This window comes from Astatotilapia calliptera, unplaced genomic scaffold (assembly GCF_900246225.1).
Source record: "Astatotilapia calliptera unplaced genomic scaffold, fAstCal1.2 U_scaffold_18, whole genome shotgun sequence".
NCBI classification, from domain to species: Eukaryota; Metazoa; Chordata; class Actinopteri; order Cichliformes; family Cichlidae; genus Astatotilapia; species Astatotilapia calliptera.
In genome coordinates, this window is record NW_020535707.1 from 358,706 (window position 1) to 377,736 (window position 19,031).

Genomic DNA, 19,031 nt, shown 5'->3' on the forward strand with positions numbered 1-19,031 from the left:
CGTCAGGGGTGAGGTATACACCCTGATGGTAATTTGGACTCCGTGATTGTGCCCACCCCCAAGATCCTATATGTATGTGTAATGAGAGTGTGAATAATGTGAATGTCTAAGTTGTGGGATAAAATTGAGGCATAGGCAGCCAGAAGGGGACGGGGGGGGGGGGGGGGTAGCCTCCTCTGCACCCTGGTGACATACCCCCCCTCCAAGGCCCTGCATGTGTGGGTGGTTGTGGAGGAGCGGGAAGAGGGAGGCAGCTGGAGATGGGGAGGGAAGGAAGGGAGGGGCAGGTAACCCCTCCCTGGGGCCAGCTCCCCCGCTGACCCCAGTAGGCACTCCCACCCTTCGCGACCCGCCAGGGAAGGGGGGCCCAGGCCCATCAGACCGGGGCCCAGTGCAGTAGCGCCCTCCGGCTCCACAGAGCCCTGGACAGTCCACCCAACCCCACCACAGAGAAAACTGCACCCACCCCACCATCCACACATCTTCCAGACTACATAAGACGGTAAACGCCCAGGCTGAGATCTTCCTCCACCGCTCCTGTATCTCCCCCTCCTTGCCGTCGCCTCGGCGCTTGACCCAGACTTTCGCTCTGTAGTTGCTTTTTAGCATAGTACTACAAAAAATTGTAAATCTGTGATGTATGATTGATAAACGTAAAGGTAACTGTATAAATGTGTTCAGTGACTTTGTTACTTTTAATGATTGGTGAGCACCCGCTTCGATTCGCACTCAATTCAAACTTTACGCTGCACGCTCACCTAACTTGCGTTTGCACCTTTTGTCCACACGTAAACTGCGTTTAGCATTTACGTGTGGACGAGGAAGACGGAGAAAATGCAGCGTCAAAGGTGTGCGCCTATTTTGACGCCACACTGTGCGCCAAGTTTTTGTCTCGATGCCATGAATTCCTACAATGGCAGACTTAGACAAAATACTGTTAATGTTATTATCTTCAGTGTTTAAATGCTTACATATACGGGTTTGCTTGTAATTGTTGCCTATATACATTTTAAGCTATTATTTATTATTTAGTTCAATCAATAGATCAAGTTTTGTAGTGACTATGAAATATTATCATCACTGCTTAATCAACACACATCTCTCTCTCTCTGTTTTTGTGAACAGTCCTTTCTTAAAAGCAGAAAATGAAATTGTAGTTGTTCTTGTCTGATCAACACAAAACCTTTTTCCTATTATTATTTTTTATCTACAATATAAATTTTGTCTCTTTTTCACTCTCTTTTTTTTTTCTTCTTTACAATAGCTGGTGACCTGCAGAATCACCGCTCTCACAATTGGAGGCAATTACGTTTACACAGCGCACAAAAACACTGTGACGTCAAACACATTCACACTCACTTTTTCATCTGCATAAATAAATCATATGGCTGATGATATGTGCCATGGTGATCCATAAATATGATCACAAGTTTATTTAATTATTTTCAACCCAACAAAACAAATAAACAAAACCATGATGCTGATGCTATGAACACTCTACACACATGAGTCAAGATGCAGAAAAACTGCTCATGGAAACTCTGCACACTCCAGTTATCATAGTTATCATAGTTCTGTTTTCCTCTCTTTGATGAGTTCTCAGGCAGCTCTCGATCTAATAATGTGTAGCTTGCTCATCAGCTCAGAAGAGACCCCAACGCAACCTCACACAGTGGTTGCGTGCTTTGCCCACAGTGGCAAAGACTTGCACTTTCATATTCAATTCAGCTTCTCCATCATGTACTTTTAGATGTTTCATACAGGGTTCAGCATATTAATTGTTTTCACAGGTGTGCTCTATACCTCAACAATGGCCCATAATAAGACGACAGTCTTTCACACAGGTCACGTGCCTCTATGCACATTGTTAGTTTAAATATTTGCCTGTTTTACTACATCTCATATGTCATTGTACTGAATTTGAGCAACCCTGAGCTTAATGCAGATTACTTTTAGCAATTATCCACCTCAATTAAATCTATGGTCTGGCACACAGGCTGTTGTCGATCAGGGCAAGCTAAAGAATAAACATTCGTGTCAGCAAGGGGTGTATGGAGTTAACTCCATACTCTTTCCTTCATTCCTTCATATCTTTAACATCCCAGCAGCATTGTCTCTGTGTAGAAATCAACTCCTCCTTCTAATTTATCTTTCTTTTCCAGATGAAAATGAAATTCACATGTTTCTTTCAGTGCCCTTTAGGACGAGTCCGAGAGCACCCGTTAGCTCGCTTCTTTGGTTGGCGGCTGTAGACAGAAAGAAAAAATAGTTCCTCTGTGAAACAGCTCGGGTCATGTTGGCTTAGTTTGGTGGATTTTTGTGTTGAGGCGTGAACGATCACATCTGGAAACAAAAATCAAGTCAAAGTGCTTAAACGGAGGCTTCACAGACGGATGATGTCACGTGGTTACTTCTACTTTTTTATACAGTCTGTTGATGCTTCCATCATTTATATACAGTCTGTGGCCACATCCATCTTTTATATAAGGTGGTGTCTATAACATAGCTGCTGGTTTTTGGGGAGTTATTTATTTAAATAGATTTTAGGTGGAGGAGGGTGGAGAGTTACCTCCGTCTGACGATTACTAACGTGTGCACGTGCTATTAACGCACACATATGAAAACAAAACTGCTGCATATAAAGCAGTTTATTACTTATGAAGGAAAATATTAAAATAAGATGATGGCACCAGTTCTGACATAAACGGTAGTAACCAGACCGAAAAGCAGCCCACATTTCGGTGCTTTATTTCGGTGCTTTTTTTTCCTGAGCTGTGATACACTTTAGATTCTAGCCAATCATTTTACGTTTCCGAGGATAGTAGGCGGGGCCAGGTACGTACGTTCTTTTAGAGCAGAGCTACAGATTAAAAATGACCAAGGCGAAGCAGTCAAAAGTAGTGATGGTAAATTTGATTCTTTTTACTGAATCGGGTTTTATTGAGTCACTCACCAAAGTGAATCGAGTTTTTTGAGTCATTTGATTCACTGAGTCAGTTGACCAGGGAGTGGAAAAAATTTACATTTTCACTCAAACTTAATTTGTTTCTCTTTTCATGTAAATCCCACTGCTAAGATGAATGATTCTAAAAAAAACCAACTATTTTATACAGCAAAAAAGAGCAAGAACATTTCTAAAATTAAGCAATTTCCTATCGAAATTGCTTAATAAACATTTATTTTGTTTATTTTTATTTTATTAGTATTTTCCTTAAATGTGTTAAATATATATTTTCTCATCTAAATGTCCACTGAGCTGTGAGCCAGGGGGCGGTAATGCGCCTTAACATTGGTTGCCAACCAAGAAGAAGAAGAAGCTGTGAGCCAGGAGGGAGGGGGTGAGTGAGTGAGTGATTCGTTCGCTTGCTCTATGATTCAGCACAGGAGGGAGGGGGTGAGCGAGTGAGTGATTCGTTCGTTCGCTCTATGATTCAGCACAGGAGGGAGGGGGTTAGTGAGTCCTGAGTGATTCGCTTACGCTTACGATTCAGCACAGGAGGGAGGGGGTTAGTGAGTGAGTGAGTGCTCTATGATTCAGCACAGGAGGAAGGGGAAGGGGGTGAGCGATTCCTGAGTGAGTTGCTTACGCTTACGATTCAACACAGGAAGGGAGGGGGTGAGTAGCTCAAATGTGCTGTTAGCATGTTAGCAGAGCGATGCTACTGTGAACCGAGGAGCTATTTTCTTGATGTGAGCTTCTACTCAGGGTTTTTTCTTCCAGTTCAGAGCAGAAATGCTTTTGTTAAGAAACTGGCTGTTGTTCCCCCCCCACAATTTTAATTATAAGCTAGATATATTTCTACTAAGCGAATTAGTTTGCTAACAGAAACAGGGATGAGTCAGTGAGTCAGTTGGGCTTGTGAATCATGATTCACGAGTCAGTAAAGTGATTCTCGAGTATTGAACGATTCGTTCACGAATCGAACATCACTAGTCAAAAGTCTGGCTGTACTTCACAGCAAAGGATGCAAACTCAGCAGCCTGCAACAAGTACTTTAAGCTGATACTGTGATACTGTCAAAGGAGGTAACACCTCAAATCCGATGAAACACCTGGCGACGCATAGCGTTTTTTTTAAAAACCGAGAAATGTGCCGTATTTGATAGCTTGCTGCGAGACCTCACACCGTGCACATCTACTGCGGGTGGGTTGCCTGTTATCGGACCCGGAGTTAGCAACATCCCCCAAAAACACGAAGAGGAGAGTCCTGGTCCCTAGCCCTGCCAGTGTAGCAGAAATGATGACGGATGATGATGCAGCAGCAGCCGTTCTTCTCTGCGTGAGTAGCTTAGTGTTGTTCGTGTGTAATTTACGTTGAGTAGGCTAACCACGTTATTACATTAATTCATGTAAGGTGAACTAGCAAACATCATCATAGCTACATGTGGCTCTCTTCTTGTTTGATGGCAGATACTCCCTTCACCCTGGCCAAAAAGGCTAAAATGACCAAAGAAAAAGTGGGAAACAGTTAAACATGAGAGGTTTTTGGACAAAGTTTATGGTTTTTCCATTGTTTAAGCACTGCTTCCAGCCAAGAGTGATGCCATATAAGCCCCATAGCTGCAGAAAAGGCTAACATTGTTGTCTTTTTACAAAAAAAAACAGCTGAACATGAGAGGTTTTTGGACCAATTTTGTGTTCTCCATTCTTTAAGCACTGGCACCGTTTCAAAAGTACCGGTTTGGCACCGGTATCGGATAAAACCTAAACGATACCCATCCCTACTCCTTGCACAGACTCACTTTTACCTGCAGTCTTCTTTTTTTTTTTTTTTTTTTTTTTTTTTTTGCCTGTCCCGTTTGGCTCTTTTGCCATCAGAATTGTTGTCTAAAGGCAAAGAAAGATGCCCAACGGATTTACTTTACCAAATTGACCATCCCAGCCTTGCCGTAATGGTCCATTTGATTCACCTTTTATTGTCTATTTTATTTTCACTTACTGAATACGGGACAGACTTGACTGGGGGAAAGAAGGGGAGAAAGAAAGAGGGAAAGAGAAACAGCTGAGAAAAGGGACGGAGGAGAAGGGCAAAAAACAAAAATCAACAGAACGGGCAGGAAAAAAAGAAAAAGAAAAAAAAACGCATATATCAATCACCTGGATCACCTGCTGAGAAAGAAAAAAGAAAACAAGCAGAAGAGAACAAGAGTAATAGAATAAACAACATCACAATGATATATGGGAATATGACAGTAAATACTAAATATTAAACATTATTGTGCAGCACATAAGATCAACAGAACACAGTGTGCTTTGAGGTAGGAGCCAAAAAGGGTGTAGTTTGTGGGTGTGAGCACCCGTGTGTACACCTGTGAGCATGGACGCGCTTGTTTTGTTTTTTTTTAAAAGGTTCCTTCATGTAATGATCTGCTAGAGGGTGTGGGGGGGCACAGCCCCGTCCTCCAGGGCATGAAGCAGGTATGGAGGAGATCAAAACTCCAGACATCCAGAGGCCCCCAGAACACAAGAGACCAAGGAAGACCAACAGAGGGGCAGCCGCGCCACTGTCCCAGAAAGAGCTGAGGAGAGTCCCAGATGAGGGCTCACTCAGCAGCCGCGGAGCAGAAGCCAGGGGGAGTTGCAGTGACGCGCCCGTGAGCTCCGCCGGCAGCCAGCCGTGCCTGAGTGACCGAGCCCCAGGCCGAGAGGCCGGGGGCACCCCACCTCCGAAGTGGCCCGAGCGAGCCCCAGGCTCCAGGCCCCGATAAGCGGCCGCCAAGGAGTGAGCCGGTGTGTACCTGGACGCCCATCCCAGGACACAGAGAACCACCAACGCACCGATGTCTGAGGGAGTCCGCCACTGGCAGGGGAAGTGGTGGTGGGGGGAGATAGGCCTCCAAACCTTGGAGGGCCTGAGATGTCCCCAGAGAGGTGGCGCCTGACATATAGACACAGACATACAGGCACACACAGACACAAACATCCATTCCCACCCTCATGCTCTCATATGCACTTACTCCACACTCAACCAACGTGGAGACAGACATAAAGAGACGCTGTACACACGATCACACTCCCCAAGCGTACTCTACGAACCGGGTCTAGGTACCTGTTACGTCCCCACTTAAAAGTCTAGGCGATGAGGGTGGGGGACAGTAACAGTTAGATCCAGGTGGAATGAAAAGAACGCCAGGCAGAGGTATTTAACATAAAATAGATCTTTATTGTAGGCAAACACCTCAATAATCATATAAATGGCAACAACAAAAGGAGACAGCACCGCTGCTTTAATGAGAAATCAGGGAGGTCAACCCAAAGTGGTAATGACCACTTCAACAAAGAAAGCAACAATAAGGCTTCAACAGAAAGAGACAGCAACGCTGCTAGCAAACAATATCCAGGTAGGCCACACAAACTAATGAAGGCCGCCGTCACTCATGGGCAATCACTGCTCAGTTAAGCACTACTCACAAAGAGCCACACACCAGAAGGCTGGTCATACGCAGCAGGCTGTTCCACACCTAAGCCAGTAGCACACTCTGACCAGCACAGAGGAAATCCACTGGAAACCTCTCCCTTCCTCCTCCACACTGCTCTTCTCCAGCTTATATCACCCCTGAGGGTAATTGGTTGTAATGAGAGCAGATGAGCAGCAGGTGTGACCTAAAGGAGAAGGCAGGGGCAGAGAGAGACAAGGGGAGGGGCCAGAACGAAGGAGGAGGAGAGGGAGAAGACAACACCACGCCCACACACTCCCACAGCCTCCCAGGATGTAACAGTACCCTTGCCCCTGGAGGGGGGAACTGCACCCAGACCCAGGTGGTGTTACCCTTTTCCCTGCGGTGGGGGGAGGCAGACCGCCCCGACTCCGCAGCAGCAGGGAGGCCCCACACTCCAGACCGCAGTCGGACGGCCAAAACTCCTCCTCCTCCTAGCCTCCCCCCCCCCGCTCCAGCAGGCCGCAGAGAACGGGGGTGAGAGAAGACTCAAAACCTCCCTCCACCCGCTCATTGTAGTGTTGATGCATGTGTGTTCTAAGGTGCAATTAAAGCCCAGGAGGGCATGGAGCTACCTGCCAGAGAGCAGCAGGTAAGCGCATAGTCCCTCCTGCTAGCCCTCAATGTCTACGTGTATTTAAAATTGAGAGGTGGGCAACGACGCCAGGGGTGAGGTGTACACCCTGATGGTAATTTGGATTCTGTGTATCGTGCCCACCCCCAAGATCCTATATGTATGTGTAATGAGAGTGTGTGTAATGTGAATGTCTAAGTTGTGGGATAAAATTGAGGCAGAGGCAGCCAGAAGGGGACAGGGGGGGGGGGGGGGGTAGCCTCCTCTGCACCCTGGTGACATACCCCTACTCCAAGGTCCTGCATGTGTGGGTGGTTGTGGTGGAGCGGGAAGAGGGAGGCAGCTGGAGATGGGGAGGGAAGGAAGGGAGGGGCAAGTGACCCCTCCCTGGGGCCAGCTCCCCCGCTGACCCCAGTAGGCACCCCCATACCGCCAGGGAAAGGGGGCCCAGGCCCATCCAGACCAGGGCCCAGTGCAGCAGCGCCTCCCGGCCCCACAGAGCCCGGGACAGTCCACCCAACCCCACCACAGAGAAAACTGCACCCACCCCACCATCCACTCATCTTCCAGACTACATGAGACGATAGACGCCCAGGCTGAGATCTTCCTCCACCTCTCCTGTATCTCCCCCTCCTGCAGAGAGAGTTCCTGAAGAGAGGAAAGCTCCTGCAAGATGTGACAATCTCCCCCACCAGTTGAAGAGCCCCCCAGGTGGCTCGATGCACCGGCGGCACCCTGCTCCAGGGCTGGGCCCCCATGCACCCACCCGCCCACAACCCCGGCAACACACCAACCAGGACCCAAGCCCCCGAGGCCCGGCCCGGGCCCCAGCCCAGAGACGGAGCGCCCCCAGAACCTCACGCCCATCCCGGACCCACCCAGGGGCAGCCAGGCTACCAGGTCAGTAACCCACGTCCGTCAGCACAGACCCTCCCCTAGCCCCGCTGCACGCAGCCGCGAGGAAACAGTCACCTGAGAGCCAACAGAGCCCCTAACCCGACATGACCGCTACCCCGGGTACAGCCCCCCAAGGAAGATGCCTCCGGGGAACCCCCCGACGCCCTAAGCCTGTCCCTACCCCCACACCAATCACAACAGTGAAGGCGGAACCAAACTATGACCCCCCACCCCCACTAGGTGATGAAGCTGATCAAAGGAGCCCAGAGCAATTGATCTGATGTGGTGGCAGAGGCTGTATCAAGACTAATGTAATCTAATAGATAATTTCTATATTGGTTAGAATTAAGATTATTTTTATTTTTCCAGGTCATGAGGACTGTTTTCTTGGCTATGCATAGGGCAGTGAAAACCATATGGGCGATATTCTTTTCTGAAGTGACATTATCTAAGCTGCCCAACAAACACACTAAGGGGGAAGTTGGAATGTTACATTTCAGACACTTTGATAAGTCTTCACATACCTCGCGCCAAAACTTCTGAACTGGTGGACAGAACCAAAGAGCGTGGATATAATTGTCCGGTGAATTGGTTTGGCAGTGTGAGCAGTTGTTGGTAGACGTAAAGCCCATCTTGAACATCCGATGACCTGTATAGTGCACTCTATGTAGTATTTTGTATTGAATTAATTGAAGACTGGGATTTCTAATTAGATGAAAGGTTTTTAAGCAAATCTGAGACCAGAAGTTTAGGTCTAAGTTAACTGATAAATCCGCTTCCCATTTTGCAATAGGAAGTGATATTGATTCTTCTGTTTTAGGAAGCATTCTGTATATTTTGGATAGTAATTTGGGGGTTTTAAGAGTAAGAAATTGAACCACACTTGGTGGTGTTTGTAGTTCAACTTGACCCGGTTTAAATTTCTTTTTTACTATGGATTTAATTTGTTGATATTCTAAAAATCTTTTCTTATTGATCCCATATTGTGTAACTAGTCCGTCAAATGAAATAAATTCTGCAGTCTTCAATCACGTCCGTCGGAGTCCCGGTCGGTCGGTCCGGTGTCGGTCCCTGAGTCCAACCTTCAGCACCGACATACGGCGCTCCTCTCTCTCTGTGCACGAGCTGCGCAGTCACGCTGGCAGCATTCAACCCAGCGTGTGCAGGAAGTGAGCGGAAGGGCCTTTCAAAGTAAAGTCTGAATGAAAATTGAGTGTTTAAAAGGGTTTCACTTGTGAGGCACATTTAAAAACGTTTCTCTGTCAGTTTCTAATCCAACCCCACACAGATGTTCCTGCTACTTCATCATCATCACCTGTTACCTGTCTGCGTCTCACCTGTTTTGATCACCGTTCATCAGATCCACTGTCTCTGAAACACACCCGATGACATCATCACATTTTTGGTTGAAAATCATTTCTGTTTGTTGGAGGGGATGATGCCCAGGTGTGTTTAGAGAGGTGCGGGGAATAGGGTGGCATCTCCTCCTGATGTATGACGAGCCAACCCCGACTGATGTGATTGGATTAAACAATCACAGTCACATTTCTTTCCCTGACTGAAGCATTAACATGCTGGTACTTTTTTAAAATGATGAAAAAGGTTTTAACACTAGGAAGGCCCAGGCTTCTACCTTTCTACCTTTAAAACCCGGAGAGCAGCCAAATGGCTGGTAGGCTTTTAGCTAAGCTTTAGCTTCAGGCAAGTGGAAGCTAAATTGGCTAGTCATTCATATGTAAATTGGGTTGTTACCTGGGAATTCTGGAGGGAGGGGAGTGGGGGTGTGTGGATGAGGGGGGGGGGGAGCTGCTAAAAGCGGTGAGCTTCCTTTTGTTTCATCTTGATGCATTCTCAATCATCCAGGGAAACAAATCTCCAAAAGTCACCAACTTGGAGTGTTTCAGTTTGCCATCTTAGGGAGAAATCAACACACATGGGTGTAGGTCCTTTGTTGCTGAGATTTATTGATAAAAACAGTACAAAAAATCAACCATTTGTACACATTTTTACAAATAATTATAAAAAGTGAGTGAGTACATTTCAACATTTTCAGCAATCACTCACAATCCTGGCACTGCCATGGTATCTGTAGTCTGCATTTACCACATGTGTATCTGTTGCAGTGAACACATCGCACAGTGGCATGATTGTTCTTGCAATTGTGTTTGACCTGACACATGGCTCTTTTTCCAGGGCTCGGTGTGGAGGGTTGTGTCAAAGGCAACTGTTCTTTTCTTGCCTTCTTCGCAGCTACATGAGAGTGAGCTAACTCCCTTGCAAGCTCCACCAGGAAGTCCACCCGTCTTTCCTTCGTCCCGGAGCATGCTTGATACAGCACATGTGCATTCAGTGCTGCCATGTCAATCATGTTATAAAACACGGCAACTGGCCAGCGCCGTGTTCCTCTGCGGACAGTGTACTCCCGAACCATCTGGTCCATCACATCCACGCCACACTTTGTTTTGTTGTAAAGGGTGACAGTGTTTGGCTTCCTTTTGGTAGTGTTATCAGTCTGAACCACGCCGTGCATGCTGCTAAGAATATAGACTGTCTTCTTCCGTTTGGCCGCATACGCCGTCAGCGTGGCAGCAGAGGTTGAAAACACCTAAGAAATAAGATAAATTGTTATTTCCATAGCACTTTTACACACAATGAAAGGGAGACAGGTCCCCACCTGTTCTTCACGCCACACTGTGCCATCTTTCGCTGTCTCAGTCCCCAAACAAGCTCTCTTTTTAGGTGGAGAAGCAGTCTCCTCATCTGCAGTGTGAACAAATTCAAATTGTGAGCAATGGGAAGGTCCAGTATCTCCTCCTTTTTCACATCGCTTTCACTTGCGCAAAAACTTCTTAGACGGAAAACCACCATCCTCGGCACAGTCAACAAGATTCGCAGGGAAATTCCTCAATCCACTAGACAGACAGATCGCAATGAATTCACCACTCAGGTATGTTGCAGGTCTTTTCTGGTTCTATGTTTATGTGTTTCATTGTGTGTAAAAGTGCTATGGAAATAACAATTTATCTTATTTCTTAGGTGTTTTCAACATCTGCTGCCACGCTGACGGCGTATGCGGCCAAATGGAAGAAGACAGTCTATATTCTTAGCAGCATGCACGGCGTGGTTCAGACTGATAACACTACCAAAAGGAAGCCAAACACTGTCACCCTTTACAACAAAACAAAGTGTGGCGTGGATGTGATGGACCAGATGGTTCGGGAGTACACTGTCCGCAGAGGAACACGGCGCTGGCCAGTTGCCGTGTTTTATAACATGATTGACATGGCAGCACTGAATGCACATGTGCTGTATCAAGCATGCTCCGGGACGAAGGAAAGACGGGTGGACTTCCTGGTGGAGCTTGCAAGGGAGTTAGCTCACTCTCATGTAGCTGCGAAGAAGGCAAGAAAAGAACAGTTGCCTTTGACACAACCCTCCACACCGAGCCCTGGAAAAAGAGCCATGTGTCAGGTCAAACACAATTGCAAGAACAATCATGCCACTGTGCGATGTGTTCACTGCAACAGATACACATGTGGTAAATGCAGACTACAGATACCATGGCAGTGCCAGGATTGTGAGTGATTGCTGAAAATGTTGAAATGTACTCACTCACTTTTTATAATTATTTGTAAAAATGTGTACAAATGGTTGATTTTTTGTACTGTTTTTATCAATAAATCTCAGCAACAAAGGACATACACCCATGTGTGTTGATTTCTCCCTAAGATGGCAAACTGAAACACTCCAAGTTGGTGACTTTTGGAGATTTGTTTCCCTGGATGATTGAGAATGCATCAAGATGAAACAAAAGGAAGCTCACCGCTTTTAGCAGCTCCCCCACCCCCTCATCCACACACCCCCACTCCCCTCCCTCCAGAATTCCCAGGTAACAACCCAATTTACATATGAATGACTAGCCAATTTAGCTTCCACTTGCCTGAAGCTAAAGCTTAGCTAAAAGCCTACCAGCCATTTGGCTGCTCTCCGGGTTTTAAAGGTAGAAAAGCCAAATGGCTGGGCTCTGGGCCTTCCTAGTGTTAAAGCTTTAAAGTGAATTCAAACTACCAGCAGGTTCTCAGCTCCACAGGTCACGGCTGATTCCTTCAGCAGAAGGAATCTGAGTAAAGGAGGAGACCTAATCCCAGGTGAGTCCATCCCAAACATCAAACCTTGACCCACATGATGACACTCAGGACCTCCTCCAGGCTGGAACACCAGCTTTTAGGCTGAGAGGTCAAATCTTCGTGAGCCTGACAAATCGTCAAAGTGCCTTCACCTCAAACAGGAAGCGAAGAAAGAGCCACTGTGACATCACTTCCAGGACACAGGTGTGTTTCATTGCACAGAAGTTAAAGCTGTGCTTTGGTGTCATGACTTAAGGAGGCCTGTGAATTCATTAAGACTAAATTTTTGTTGTTCAACCTCCTGAAGAATTTTAATGCACCTGTGAGTCTCTTACACTCAGGTTTACCTGTCACAGGTGAGTCAGACACCTCATGTTAACCTGAACCCTCCGTCAGGTGTTTAAAGTAGATTGTTTTTTATTTTTCCCTGCAAAATGACTGCAGTCACCGAAACACATTCAGGGATGGTTTCCTTAGAAACCACCATCATCCCAGCCTGCACGTGATGCGTTCAGTGGATATCGGTAAACGGCACGAACATAAAAAAAAATCCACATCGCTGAAACGTTTCTGCTGAGCTATTTGACAACTAAGCAGCGCTGCCGTGTGGCCAAACGAGTGCACTGCATCAGAAATCAAACGAACTTCCAAACCACCAGATTTTTTAGCATTAAACAAAACACTCTTTTTAATATTGGCTTTTATTTCTCCATATACAATCAACAGAAGCTTTTCAGTTATCTTCAGAGGCATTTGTGATGATGAGGAAACATGAACAGATGCGGAAATCCGTTCAGTGTGGCATATCTCTGCGCATACTTCAGTGGTAGACCCAAAAAAATCCTCCACAGCTGATGAACAGGATCTGAAAGTCACGAGAAAAAAATCCAGCAAAGAGAAAAAAAAAACACACAAATAACCAACATGGAAGCAAAATGACCCGAGTAAATAAGTGAAACCAAAATTCTTTGTCAAAGCGAAGACATTTGTAAAAACGTACGAGTTCATGTTTCCCCGTGTGTCACAGCAGAGCAGTGTGAGGTGGAAAGCTTCCTGCAATAGAATGTGAAAGATTGTGCCAGAATCTCGTTGATCCATCTACGGTACTTTGAGATGTCCGTATAGACGTTGGGTTTATCGGGGTAGTTACAGTTATCGTAATAGTTGAAGGAAACGAGACCAACAGCCAAATCGTCGCACACCAGAGGACCACCAGAATCACCCTGTGAGGATTTTAATTTGTCAGATTTTTTTATACGTTTGTCAACAGAACACAAGTTTCCACTGAAAGCACAGAAAACATACCTGACAGAATCCTTTGGTTGTCTTATATCCACCTGCACAGATAACATTGGCAGGAAGACCAGGCCACTGTTTCTTACAGACCTGTTTATCAATGACAGACACGCCCACCACCCTCAGCTCATCAACAGGTTCACCATCACGTTTAGTTTTTCCCCATCCAGCCACCTGACACACTTGATTTTCTTTTAGGTGTATTTCAGCAGATGGAAGCTGAACTGTCTGTACTCTGTGGCCTAATCGAACTTTCTCAGACAGCTAGAGACACAGCATGGAGTTAAATAGAAACATGTTTTTTCATATAGAAGCGTTTATTAAAAATGTAATTATACCACAAATACGTCACATAAAACTGATGTTGCAATAAATATGGACTTACTTGGAGTAACATGATGTCATTACCTAGTTCAATTTGTAGGTAATTTTCATGGATGATTTTTTTTTTAATTCTTACTTTCTGCTGATCAGCCTTCTTCAGATTGTGGTTGCCGAGAGCGACGTGTGTGAGGCCTCTGAGGGAGTAATTATTGAGAGGGAATTTAAAATTTAAACTTTTTTAAACCTGATATCTTGATTTCTCACTGTTACATGCAGGCTAATGTCAGCAGTGCTGTAACTAACGGCTGTCAGAGGTTTGTTTGTTGTTACATATTCCAAATGTCATTAATATTTGATGATGTTAAAGTTAATCATCTTTTATTGTCCCTTAAAATAACACCTGCCTTATACAATAACTTAGAGTGATCTGATGAATAAATACAAGTTTGAAAATGTTTTGTATAAACTTGATGAACAGGAAATCAAACTCACAATTTGTCACAGTGTGCACTAGTGAGCACAAAGTCTTCAGTGATGAGAAAACCTCCACAGACATGTCGACCCTTGTTATCCTGCACTGACACCATGTACGGCATCGAGTTCTCCGGAGCTTTTTCTCCATGAATAATTCCTGTTGCAAACTCTGATAAATAAAAGAAGAAGTTAAAGTCAGTGTGGCTTTTACAGCATTAAGATAAATCAGGTATATTTGAAGTCTCACTGATGTCTGGTAGACATGGTAGAAGACAAAGAAGAAGCTTGTGCAGACGGTGCATGGTACCAGCAGGAACCTCAAGCCGTCCTTTACTCTGTAGACTGGCTAGATAAGACTTTTATACATCACGCATCTTAGTTTGAAGGCTGGACTATCTTCATCATCTCGACTTCCTGTCATGCCAACCGCAGGCTTGTTCTTAGCATTATCTAATGTTGGAATCTTGTTGGTTATGATACACACAGCTGTCACATCTAGTTTTGTTTTTTCCTGTTGGTACATTTAGACTTTATTGGCTCTCATTCTGCAGTTTACAGACATTTTGATCCACCTGAAGTAACCGGCACCGTCACAACCATTAGTGACCTCACGGTGTCTGCTGTGAGGACGGCTCTGGAGACCAGAGACAGCACACACTTAATACATATAACAGTCAGAGACACCACAACACTTATACTGTAAAATGATTTTTACGATTTGTTAAATGAATTTAGTTTAGTTCTGAGTAAAGAAGAGAGGTGTCTGTATAGAAATTTTCCAAGCCCCCCCCCCCCCCCCTTTTCTTACAAGAGTGGTTAGCATCATGGAGAAAACAAAAACACGCTAGAGAGAAGAGATTTCATCAGCTGAAAGTGAGATTAAGAGCTGTTCAGTGTGCGATTCAGCAGCAACTCTCAGGTGAAACTGTATTCAACATCATCATACAGGCCTGCAGGTAAAAAAATACAACAGAAAACAAACTGAAGCCTTGCTGGGAAACATCCTATTTTTCATGGTTGGATCAGGGTTCCAAGTAGAGCTTCAACATGCAACAGGAAGAAATGGGAGTGAGACAGAACATTGTTTTGAGTATGCAAAACAACTCTTAAACTGAAACAGGCTGTTTTACAGTCCAATAAGGTGCCTTTAAAGTCTGAACTGAACTCTGGCTCATTTCGATTCCTCAAATTTACAGTTAAAGACCAAAAACACAACTGAATGATTGATTACATAAAATAAAGGTAGTGCATTAAAACCTCTAGGATGACAGGTGCACAGAAATGTACCTGTCCAGCCAGTTCAAGACATTTGTTGCCATGGTAATCTCCGTCATCCACCTCGCTGTCCCCTGGAGCCAGCATCACCCTCGGTGGGAGTTATCGTGGTGAGCATTCTGTTTACACACATATGAGAGAAGGAGAGATGCTAACAGCTCTCTGGCCTAAAATGTTGACGAATTGTCACCTAGCGTAAAATATTACGCTTAGGGAGTGAGAACGTGTTGCCCCACATCTCCTGTGTCCGCACTTTATTCCCAGGATACCTCAGAGCCTGACGCAGAGCAGCCAAACAACCATATTCGACTCCACCGTCTGAGGGATATCAATATTTTGGCCCAAGACTTTATTGATCTTATACACAAGGGTGCAAAAAGCAGCCCACCCCACCTGAACTCATGGATAATTAAAAGGATGAAAGCCTAGACTCATCGTCACCATCTCCTGTCTATAAAAGAGTCTTTTCAAAATGTGCTTCATTAGTTACACTTTGCTAGTAGCAGGTTGGATCTCCTTTTGCCTTCAGAGCTGCTTCACTTCTTCGAGACACAGAGTCAACGAGGTGTCAGATACATCTTCCACATATTTTGGTCCATATTGACACAACAGCATCACACAGATGCTGCAGACAAATCCATGATGTGAAACTCCAGTTCCACCACATCCCAGGTGCTCTATTCGACTGAGATCTGGTGACTGTTTATACTAAATTCTGACCCGATCATCTCAATGTTGCAGCAGACATTTCAATTCAGTTTTATTCATACAGTGCCAAATCACAACAGTTGCCTCAAGGTGTGTGACATAGTAAGACCCTACAACAATACATAGAAAAGCCCAACAATCAGATGAGCAAGCATCTGATTGCTCATCTGATGCTTGCTCATCAGATGAGCAAGTGGGAAGGAAAAACTCCCTTTTCAACGGGAAGAAACTCAAAAAACTGTTTTTAAATCGGGATCAGGTCTGTAGTTGTGTATTACCAACAAGTTCTCGCTCGTCAAATGTGTGACGAATGGTCAGGCTCCCTCTGCTTCACTTATCGATGTGCAGGGTACCCCCCTCGCGTCGAGAATTGGCGTGCAGGGTCCTCTCATTGAATACTATAGGAAGAGCCTGTTGTCCGAAATCACATTGTAGTGACGTATACTGAACACAATAAATTATATAATGTAAACAACTACCTGAGAAAGTATGGAACGCCAGGACTGCCATAATGAATTAATTAAATACACCATTAAATAATTAATTAAATGTGTCAATAATTAATTAAAATTGGAATTAATTAATTAAATAAATAGTTATGACACATGTAATTAATTAATTATTGACACATTTAATTAATTATTTATGTATTTCACATTTTAATTAATTATTGACACATTTAATTAATTATTTATGTATTTCACATTTTAATTAATTATTGACACATTTAATTAATTATTGACACATTTAATTAATTATTTAATGATATATTTATTTATTTCATTTTGGCAGTCCTGGCGCCTGGCTCTCATCATGAAATAATTTTATCTGTCAGCCTCACCCATCAAACTCAGGGGCGGGGTTAACGCTGATCGAGTCAAAACCATTGCTTAGGCCTGGTGGCCATTGTTTCTAGCACACAACAACCGGCATGTGGAAGCTAACAGAACTGAACTTTGAAAAACCCTGTTTGTGTGTCACCAAATACCGTTTTAATATTTTTTAAGCCGAGAATGTAGTGGTTTAATCTTCATGTGTCTGGTCGGTTTGTCAAGATACAGCCTCTTTGCAAAAGTGCTTCGATGATTTCGGAGATGTCTGCCCAGTCTCACGGCAAAGCGTGGGATAGACCCGCTCGCCTCGCAAGCAATCCCACCGACAAAGCGCAGGCCCCGGTACACAGCTGTAGTAACCCCCGCTGACTTCTTTTACTGAGGTTATATTTATCGGTGTTTTATTTCCTGATGTTCTTCTGTGTCCTACGTGTTTCAGTCGCCAATTCTGAATTATAACTAACATTAAAAACGTGTTTAAGGAGGAGAGAGAGCAAATAAATCTGTTTAACATCTGATCTTTGGGTTTTTGTTCAGTAATCAGCGTGACCTGTGTATAAACGCATAAAAGAGATAACGTTGGTGTTTCTGTCATGTAGTAACTGCTGGCTTTAACTGTACAAAGGTTGTTCGACGCTATGAAACACATACAGACTTCATGATGTTCGGCTAATATTTTTATTGTGAATATTAATCATGCTGACCTCGCTCTGTCAGGTCAGCATATCCACGATATCCTCAGCTCCATGAGTTAACACAAAGTTTCTCAGCTGACTATCTAACTTCCAACTATTCCAGAGACGTGAAAATATACAGCATAAAGAAAAGTGTAAGAGACCCAGCAGCAGATTAGAATAATAGTTATACATTTAATAAATCACCAAATGAATCCAAGAAACGAGCAAACCTGTTCCGACAATTTGAGTTTGTATTCCCTCAGCTGCAGACTCGCTGCTGTTTAAATGTTTGAAAAGGAAGATTAGATATAAACAAACGTCAAACATAGACTCAGTCTGCCTTCACATTTGATATGAGACCAGCACGTATAGTGGCTGTGTCCTGTTTTAAGATCATACATGTAAAATTGTTGTCTGACCTCCGTCGATCCAGCCGCTCAGAGTCCGTGGTTACCATGGTTACTGCATAATCAGCTATAATGTTAACAGCTGGCACTGAGGAAACCTACCGGCAGCATGGGTGTTTATGTTTTTCATTGCAAAAGAACCGTCTGAATGGTTAACTGAAGTTAACTTGGATAAATTATAGTTAAGGAGTATCACAGATAACGCCCACGTGAGCTGTGTGACTGTTCACCACTACACTGAAATCAGCAGGCTATTACTGAAATACACGTGCTATATCATAAACTATGATATAAATAGGGAGGTCCTATTAACATGTTTAGTTTTAAAGGACACCTTCCTGCCTTTAGTCTCCTTCATGAGCAGTATTAGTTTTCTTCTAACATCCAGAAGTCTGCACGATGTGTTTCATAGTTTGTAACAAGCCTTTGACAGGTAAACATAACATGACCAAAAAAAAAAAAAAAAGAGAAAAAAAAAAAAAGAAAAAGAAAAAAAAGAGAGAGAGTGTTGACATAAGAGAAAATGCTCTCAATTATGGAGACGGGCAAATGGTTCATTTATGTTTGACGTGTGTTTATTCCTCCCTAAATATCGTCGGTGAAGTTTGCCATGCACGTCAGATTTTCCTGCGCATTTTTATACCTCTGCCAACAGAGACAGAAAAAAAAAAATCACATTCTAACAGACAGCTGGTGCTTAGAATACAGTTGAATAACTATTAAAAAACAGATGATATTTAGATGATAGTTCAGTCTAACACATGTGCCACTGAACCATTAAACGTCTGTGAAACTATGCAGTTATGAAACGTAACTTTAACCTCAGCCAAACCGATTTGCTCAGTTGTAAATAAAACAGCGAAGTAAACGTGACCCGACAGACAGAACCTGAGTGAATGAAGTCCAGCGTTTAACCACTGAGAGCTAAAACTCAGCTGAGGTTTCAAAGCTGTGTGCCGGTGATTGGACATCAGCCGCTGATGAAGTGCTCTGTAAGGAAAC

General features: G+C 44.2%; 1 protein-coding gene across 1 annotated transcript; it reads right to left on the bottom strand.

Moving 5' to 3' along the window:
- Positions 1 to 13,039: 13,039 nt before the first annotated feature.
- LOC113017665 (granzyme B(G,H)-like) lies at positions 13,040 to 14,278 on the bottom strand. The gene is made up of 4 exons (XM_026160794.1): positions 14,148 to 14,278; positions 13,717 to 13,849; positions 13,341 to 13,595; positions 13,040 to 13,258 (listed from the first exon to the last, which is right to left on the bottom strand). Exons 1-4 carry the CDS (start codon positions 14,249 to 14,251, stop codon positions 13,040 to 13,042), a joined length of 711 nt encoding a protein of 236 aa, XP_026016579.1. The 5' UTR covers positions 14,252 to 14,278.
- Positions 14,279 to 19,031: the final 4,753 nt, after the last annotated feature.

Bases quoted from the DNA above. Each gene is read 5' to 3' on its own strand.
- LOC113017665 (XM_026160794.1), bottom strand. From the start codon at position 14,251: ATGCCGTACATGGTGTCAGTGCAGGATAACAAGGGTCGACATGTCTGT. The intron at 13,850-14,147 runs GTGAGTTTGATT...TTACTCCCTCAG, and splicing joins AGTGCACACTGTGACAAATT to AGGCCTCACACACGTCGCTC. The intron at 13,596-13,716 runs GTAAGTCCATAT...CTGTGTCTCTAG, and splicing joins ATGACATCATGTTACTCCAA to CTGTCTGAGAAAGTTCGATT.